This window comes from Anomaloglossus baeobatrachus, unplaced genomic scaffold, assembly GCF_048569485.1.
Source record: "Anomaloglossus baeobatrachus isolate aAnoBae1 unplaced genomic scaffold, aAnoBae1.hap1 Scaffold_362, whole genome shotgun sequence".
Classification (NCBI taxonomy): Eukaryota; Metazoa; Chordata; class Amphibia; order Anura; family Aromobatidae; genus Anomaloglossus; species Anomaloglossus baeobatrachus.
Genome location: NW_027442973.1, coordinates 110048 through 119272, shown reverse-complemented (window position 1 = coordinate 119272; position 9225 = coordinate 110048). Strand labels below are relative to the sequence as shown.

Genomic DNA, 9225 nt, shown 5'->3' with positions numbered 1-9225 from the left:
CCACGCTGCGTAAAATGCGCGGATTTTGCCGCGGATTTTTCAGAAATCTGCAGCACAGCTACTCCCCAGCCATTTCTATGGCATTTGGGAATTGCTGTGTCCACACTGCGGATTTTTCCGCAGCGGAAATACTGCGGATTTCACTGCGGAAAAATCTGCAGCATGTCAATTATTCTTGCGAATTTACCTGCAGATTTTGTCCATTCAATTGAATGTCAAAAAACGCAAAATCCGTAATGAAATCCGCACCAATGGAAAGGTGCGGATTCCGGGGGAATGCTGCGGATTTAGCTGCAGAAAAATCCGCGGATACAGAGTCCCGTGGGCACGTAGCCTTATAACTTCCACATATTTAGGATGCAGTGTGATTCAAGTCTCCCCTCACTATTTTTGTGTGAAATGCCTACAGGTCTGCGCCAACTCAAGAGGTTTACAGGCAAAATCATCACATCTAGACACTAGAGAAAGCCAGGCATGAACAATATACAGTATATTTTACAAGCATTTATTTACAAAACAACAAGATTTGAAATGCAATTATATACAATGTCATATACGTCAGAGTTCCTATCTCCAATCTGGGCTGCACTTTTTAGTAAATAAAGCAGTGGGAAACCTGAGATTAGTGAATTATCTAAATATAATCCAGTATCAAAACTATTCAAAAATATTCCTAAAGGCTCTCAAAAGGGCTATCAGTGTGTCAGATAAAAAAGAAAATGAATATTCACTGCTCCCCACACCATAATCCCGCCCACCTCTAGGCAATGAAGGCAGCGCTAACCAAGAGGTCGGCGGTATTATTTGCGTGGGGAGCAGTGAATATTCATTCTCTTTAATATTGGGTACACATGACTACCCAGCCGCTGGCTTACTGCTGTAGCTGGGCGATCACGTGTGTTTATTAGAGAATGAATATTGACTGCTCCCCAAGCCCAAAATCCCGGCTGTGGGGAGCAATGAATATTCTGGGAGCTGATGTCTGCGTGTAACTGGGGGCACATGGCAGCAATGTCATGCGCTGCGCCGTTTACATGCTAAAGTCACTTGCCAGCATCAGAAGAGAACACCATGCACCGGGCGAGCGGAGGGATGGTGAGTATAATCATTTATTTTCTTATGTGTGCAGCGTGATGGGGAAATATATACACGAATGGGCCTGAGATGAGGGTCATATATACAAGGATGGGGACATATGTACTAGAAAAAGAGCCATATATACCAGGATGGGGATCATATATACTAGTATGTGATAAAGATAGGCAACATATATACCAGGATGAAAGACATACGGTATATACGAGTATGGGAGACACATATACCTTGAAGGGGCCCAGTATGGGGGGACATTAGTACAGAATTGGGGGATTTTATCTCCGTAACAGTGTCAGCAGCAGATCCTACCCATAAAAGTGCTTCATGACCACATTTTTTGCGTTAATTATTTCCCTATATTCCTCCTTCAAAACCTAGGTATGTCTTATGGTCAAAAAAATACAATAATTTCTAAAAAGAAAGAAAATGGTTCTTTTCCTCACAAATTCTTACTTAAGGAACTGTAGCTGATTTTAGGATAAAACCCTTTAAATTAGGATACATCATGATGGCTTCTCTGTGTGACTCATCTGACAACAGGACCTAATTAATGATAAAAACATTTGGCAAATTCTGAAAGCAAAAATGGCTGCTACGCTCTGTTGGTTTTCTGATGTAGGCAAGACTTCATTTACCAGTTAAACATTTCAATTTTTCACAACATGAAAAAGGTTCCTTCCCTGTGCGGCTTCTTCACATGTTTAACAAGATGTGATTTCTGAGAATTACATTTTCCACATTCAGAACATAAAAATGGTTTATTTTGTGTGATTTTTTTGATGGTGAACAAGACCTGATTTCCAATTAAAACATTTTCCACATTCTGGGCATGAAAATGGCTTCTCCCCTGTGTGACATCTTTGATGCACAACAAGTTCTGATTTCCAATTAAAACATTTCCCACACTCTGAACATGAAAATGGCTTCTGCCCGGTGTGACATCTTTGATGCTGAACAAGTTTTGATTTCCGAATAAAACATTTCCCACACTCCGAACATGAAAATGGCTTCTCACCGGTGTGACATCTTTGATGCACAACAAGATCTGATTTCCGAATAAAACATTTCCCACATTCTGAACATGAAAATGGCTTCTCCCCTATGTGACTTCTTTGATGCATAACAAGTTCTGATTTCCAATTAAAACGTTTCCCACACTCTGAACATGAAAATGGCTTCTCCCCAGTGTGAGATCTTTGATGCTGAACAAGTTGTGATTTCCGAATAAAACATTTCCCACACTCTGAACATGAAAATGGCTTCTCCCCGGTGTGATATCTTTGATGCACAAGAAGTTCTGATTTCCAATTAAAACATTTCCCACACTCTGAACATGAAAATGGCTTCTCCCCGGTGTGACATCTTTGATGCTGAACAAGTTTTGATTTCCGAATAAAACATTTCCCACACTCCGAACATGAAAATGGCTTCTCACCGGTGTGACATCTTTGATGCACAACAAGATCTGATTTCTGAATAAAACATTTCCCACATTCTGAACATGAAAATGGCTTCTCCCCTATGTGACTTCTTTGATGCATAACAAGTTCTGATTTCCAATTAAAACGTTTCCCACACTCTGAACATGAAAATGGCTTCTCCCCAGTGTGAGATCTTTGATGCTGAACAAGTTGTGATTTCCGAATAAAACATTTCCTACACTCTGAACATGAAAATGGCTTCTCCCCGGTGTGACATCTTTGATGCACAACAAGTTCTGATTTCGAATTAAAACATTTCCCACACTCTGAACATGAAAATGGCTTCTCCCCAGTGTGAGATCTTTGATGCTGAACAAGTTTTGATTTCCGAATAAAACATTTCCCACACTCCGAACATGAAAATGGCTTCTCACCGGTGTGACATCTTTGATGCACAACAAGATCTGATTTCCGAATAAAACATTTCCCACATTCTGAACATGAAAATGGCTTCTCCCCAGTGTGAGATCTTTGATGCTGAACAAGTTGTGATTTCCGAATAAAACATTTCCTACACTCTGAACATGAAAATGGCTTCTCACCGGTGTGACATCTTTGATGCACAAGAAGTTCTGATTTCCAATTAAAACATTTTCCACACTCTGAACATGAAAATGGCTTCTCCCCGGTGTGAGATCTTTGATGCACAACAAGATCTGATTTCTGAATAAAACCTTTCCCACACTCTGAACATGAAAATGGCTTCTCCCCAGTGTGACATCTTTGATGCACAACAAGATCTGATTTCCGAATAAAACATTTACCACATTCTGAACATGAAAATGGCTTCTCCCCGGTGTGCGATCTTTGATGCTGAACAAGTTTTGATTTCCGAATAAAACATTTCCCACAGTCTGAACATGAAAACAGCTTCTCCCCTGTGTGAGATCTTTGATGCACAACAAGATCTGATTTCCGAATAAAACATTTCCCACATTCTGAACATGAAAATGGTTTCTCCCCTGTATGAGATCTTTGATGCTTAACAAGGTGTGATTTCTGAATAAAACATTTCCCACATTCTGAACATGAAAATGGCTTCTCCCCTGTGTGATATCTTTGATGCCTAACAAGGTGTGATTTCTGAATAAAACATTTTCCACATTCTGAACATGAAAATGGTTTCTCCCCTGTATGAGATCTTTGATGCATAACAAAAGCTGATTTCTGAATAAAACATTTCCCACATTCTGAACATAAAAATGGCTTCTCCCCTGTGTGACATCTTTGATGCCTAACAAGATCTGATTTGAAATGAAAACATTTCCCACACTCTGAACATGAAAATGGCTTCTCCCCTGTGTGACGTTTTCCATGGTCAACAAGATTTGATTTCCTAGTAAAACATTTACCACATTCCAAGCATAAAAATGGGTTCGCCCCTGTATGATTTTTTTTATGCATAACAAAATTTGATTTCTGAATAAAACATTTCTCACATTCTGAACATGAAAATGGCTTCTCCCCTGTGTGAATTCTTTGATGCTCAATAAGATTCTGATTGAGTATCTTCTGAGTAAAACATTTTTTACATTCTGGGCATGAAAATGGTTTCTCCCTTGTAGAAGCCGTTTCATGTTCCACATCCCTTCTGTAACTTTTATTTTGCTTACAAATCTGTGATAAATCGGAATTTTGGTCTTGTTTGAAAAGATCAGATGTTAAAACTTTCCGAGGAAGGACTGGAGGTATATCTGGGACAACAGTATGCTCTTCATATGTATCATGTGTGATACTTTCATCATCTGTTTTACATTCTGAAGATAATAGATTTCCATCTGAACTTCCAATACAGTCATCTGCTAAAAATAAACACAATGTTTTAATGATATTATCTTGAAAGTACATTTTTTTTAAACCATAATATCAGAAATTAAATTAGGAAAAAATGTATTCTGAATCTGTTGTCCAATTTCGACATATCTAATGATATGTCGTCAGGGTCACAGAATTCGTGAGGCACATCCGGCATCGTTAGCGACGTTGTTGCGTGTGACACCTACGAACGCGCATTAACGATCAGAAATACTCACCTAATCATTGATCGTTGACACGTCGTTCATTTTCAAAAGATCATTGCTCGTTCTGAAAGCAGGTTGTTCGTCGTTCCTGAGGCAGAACACATCGCTATGTGTGACACCCCGGGAACAATGAACAACAGGATTCCTGTGTCTTTCGGCAACAAGGTGGGCGTGACGTTCATTCGGCTGCTCTCCACCCCTAAGCTTCTATTGGTGGCCCGCTGTGTGATGTTGCTGTAACTCTGCACGAACCTCCCCCTTAGAAAAGAGGTTGTTCGCCGGCCACAGCGAAGTCGTTAGGACGGTAAGTTTAACGCATCCTAGCGATAATGTGCGCCATGGGCAACGATTTGCCCGTGACGCACAAACGACGGAGGCGGGTGCAAACGCTAGCGACATCGCTAGCGATGTCGCTGCGTGTAAAGCAGTCTTAAGAGTAGTCATGGGCGATCCTCCCGATGGTCGGGATTGGGGAGACTCGTCCGATTATTTTGTAAAGATCGAGATCGGGATCAAGATAACACGATCTTGCGTCCGATCACCGATATTGGTCTTTACAGTTATGGGATGGGGCGGGAAAGGGGGGCTGTAAAATAAAGAATACACTCAACAATAAACAGTCATTATACCTACAGGTTCCACGACGCGTCCTGCACTCTGTCTCCCATCGCTTCCGAATACGATCATCGCTGTGTCCTCCCGGTAACCAAAGGACCTTTTGTGACGTCATAGCCATGTGATCAGTCACGTGGGCATGTTGTATTATCTCATTGGCTACAGACTGGGTCACATGGCTGTGACGTCATGCAAAGGTCCTGTAGTGTCAGCATGCTTGCCGGTAGACGGTGCTCGCCCGAGCTTCCAGTACTCGGTATATTTGGCGACCGCCGTATACCGGCGAGATGCTCGGGCACATGCCTGGCCCCCCTCCCTGCATGTTGGCGCTCTTTACAGAGTCAGCCCACATGCAGTGATTGGCTGCCACAGCCGGTGATAAATAGCGGCGCCGGGAATCAGGTGATCGGAGATCACCATTGCTATAGTAACCCGCTCGTTAGGTTACTATGGCAACAGTGGCAGCGGTGATGGCAACAGTGGCAGCGGTGAGGTCACCGTTTACCAACCCGCAGCGTCTGATCACTAATTGAGTGATTAGACAGCGCGGGGAGCAGCAGCAGCATTTTTCCACCCCCCCTGTGCATTCTGATATAGCAGAGCTAGATCAGTGACAGAAGACTAGAATCGTGGAGGGGTGAGAGGGAGTAAAAAAGATGGAGTCCCTAAGTGTGTCTGTGTATTTAATTCTATTAAAGTATTTTTTCTCTGTGTGATGTCTTTTTTTGAACCCTTTATTGGAGATTCTTAATGGCCGGGTCAAACTTTCCTGACATTAAGAATCTCGGGCTTAATACCAGCTGGTAAAACAAAGCTGGTATTAACCCCTTATTTTTGGCAAAAAACGTTTTTTTGAAAAAAGGGCCTCCCCGTATTTTGATTGCCAGCCAAGATAAAGCCAGGCAGATGGGGGTGGCAGCCCGTAGCCATCTGCTTTATGTGTGCTGAGAATCAAAAATACTGTGGAGCGCTTCATCATTTTTTAAAATTATTTATTTACTCTTATACAACTGTATATTGTGTACAATATATAGAGTACAGACCAAAAGTTTGGACACACTTTCTCATCGCTAGAACAATTGTTAAGAGGAGACTTTGTGCAGCAGGCCTTCATGATAAAATAGCTGCTAGGAAACCACTGATAAGGACAGGCAACAAGCAGAAGAGACTTGTTTGGGCTAAAGAACACAAGGAATGGACATTAGACCAGTAGAAATCTGTGCTTTGGTCTGATGAGTCCAGATTTGAGATCTTTCAATCCAACCACCGTGTCTTTGTAGAAAAGGTGAACGGATGGAGTCTACATGGCTGGTTCCCACCGTGAAGCATGGAGGAGGAGGTGTGATGGTGTGGGGGTGCTTTGCTGGTGACACTGTTGGGGATTTATTCAAAATTGAAGACATACAGAACCAGCATGGCTACCACAGCATCTTGCAGCGGCATGCTATTCCATCCTGTTTACGTTTAGTTGGACCATCATTTATTTTTCAACAGGACAATGATCCCAAACACACCTTCAGGCTGTGTAAGGGCTATTTGACTAAGAAAAAGAGTGATGGGGTGCTACGCCAGATGACCTGGTCTCCACAGTCACCAGACCTGAACCCAATCGAGATGGTTTGGGGTGAGCTGGACCGCAGAGTGAAGGCAAAAGGGCCAACAAGTGCGAAGCATCTCTGGGACCTCCTTCAGGACTGTTGGAAGACCATTTCCGGTGACTACTTCTTGAAGCTCATCAAGAGAATGCCAAGAGTGTGTAAAGCAGTAATCAAAGCAAAACGTGGCTACTTTGAAGAACCTAGAATATAAGACATATTTTCAGTAGTTTCACACTTTTTTAAGTATTTCATTCCATATGTTTTAATTCATAGTTTTGATGCCTTCAATGTGAATCTACAATTTTCAGAGTCCTAAAAATAAAGCAAACTCTTTGAATGAAAAGGTGTGTCCAAACATTTGGTCTGTACTGTATGTGTGTGTATATATATATATATATATATAATATATAATATATATATATATATACACACATAAATATTATATATATATATATATATATATATATATATATATATATATATATATATACAGTGCCTACAAGTAGTATTCAACCCCCTGCAGATTTAGCAGGTTTGATAAGATGCAAATAAGTTAGAGCCTGCAAACTTCAAACAAGAGCAGGATTTATTAACAGATGCATAAATCTTACAAACCAACAAGTTATGTTGCTCAGTTAAATTTTAATAAATTTTCAACATAAAAGTGTGGGTCAATTATTATTCAACCCCTAGGTTTAATATTTTGTGGAATAACCCTTGTTTGCAATTACAGCTAATAATCGTCTTTTATAAGACCTGATCAGGCCGGCACAGGTCTCTGGAGTTATCTTGGCCCACTCCTCCATGCACATCTTCTCCAAGTTATCTAGGTTCTTTGGGTGTCTCATGTGGACTTTAATCTTGAGCTCCTTCCACAAGTTTTCAATTGGGTTAAGGTCAGGAGACTGACTAGGCCACTGCAACACCTTGATTTTTTCCCTCTTGAACCAGGGCTTGGTTTTCTTGGCTGTGTGCTTTGGGTCGTTGTCTTGTTGGAAGATGAAATGACGACCCATCTTAAGATCCTTGATGGAGGAGCGGAGGTTCTTGGCCAAAATCTCCAGGTAGGCCGTGCTATCCATCTTCCCATGGATGCGGACCAGATGGCCAGGCCCCTTGGCTGAGAAACAGCCCCACAGCATAATGCTGCCACCACCATGCTTGACTGTAGGGATGGTATTCTTGGGGTCGTATGCAGTGCCATCCAGTATCCAAACGTCACGTGTGTGGTTGGCACCAAAGATCTCGATCTTGGTCTCATCAGACCAGAGAACCTTGAACCAGTCTGTCTCAGAGTCCTCCAAATGATCATGAGCAAACTGTAGACGAGCCTTGACATGACGCTTTGAAAGTAAAGGTACCTTACGGGCTCGTCTGGAACGGAGACCATTGCGGTGGAGTACGTTACTTATGGTATTGACTGAAACCAATGTCCCCACTGCCATGAGATCTTCCCGGAGCTCCTTCCTTGTTGTCCTTGGGTTAGCCTTGACTCTTCGGACAAGCCTGGCCTCGGCACGGGAGGAAACTTTCAAAGGCTGTCCAGGCCGTGGAAGGCTAACAGTAGTTCCATAAGCCTTCCACTTCCGGATGATGCTCCCAACAGTGGAGACAGGTAGGCCCAACTCCTTTGATAGGGTTTTGTACCCCTTGCCAGCCTTGTGACCCTCCACGATCTTGTCTCTGATGGCCTTGGAATGCTTCTTTGTCTTTCCCATGTTGACCATGTATGAGTGCTGTTCACAAGTTTGGGGAGGGTCTTAATTAGTCAAAAAAGGCTGGAAAAAGAGATAATTAATCCAAACATGTGAAGCTCATTGTTCTTTGTGCCTGAAATACTTCTTAATACTTTAGGGGAACCAAACAGAATTCTGGTGGTTTGAGGGGTTGAATAATAAATGACCCTCTGAATAAACTTTTCTCAATTTAAAAAAAATAAATAAAAAGAAATAACATTCTTTTTTGCTGCAGTGCATTTCACACTTCCAGGCTGATCTACAGTCCAAATGTCACAATGCCAAGTTAATTCCGAATGTGTAAACCTGCTAAATCTGCAGGGGGTTGAATACTACTTGTAGGCACTGTATATATATACCTCATTTAACTTCAGAAATATTACTCAGTCCATCAGTTATTAGATATATGAAACTGAAATAGCTGTTGCAAAAACCCAAATTGTTATAAAGAAAAAAGGTTAACATTAATAGCGGTGCCCAAACTTTTTCTTATGACTGTAATTATATATATATATTACAGTCATATGAAAAAGTTTGGGCACCGCTATTAATGTTAACCTTTTTTCTTAAAAACAATTTGGGTTTTTGCAACAGCTATTTCAGTTTCATATATCTAATAACTGATGGACTGAGTAATATTTCTGAATTTAAATGAGGTTTTTATTGTACTAACAGAAAA

At 41.3% G+C, this 9225-nt stretch overlaps 1 protein-coding gene across 1 annotated transcript in view; it reads right to left on the bottom strand.

The window, feature by feature from the left end:
* Positions 1-586: 586 nt before the first annotated feature.
* Positions 587-9225, bottom strand: part of LOC142273421 (uncharacterized) — a 31464-nt gene continuing 22825 nt past the window's right edge. Inside the window, 2 exon segments of the mRNA XM_075332531.1 lie at positions 587-1859; positions 1861-4378. Coding sequence (XP_075188646.1) covers positions 1751-1859; positions 1861-4378 — 2627 coding nt within the window. The 3' untranslated portion in view covers positions 587-1750.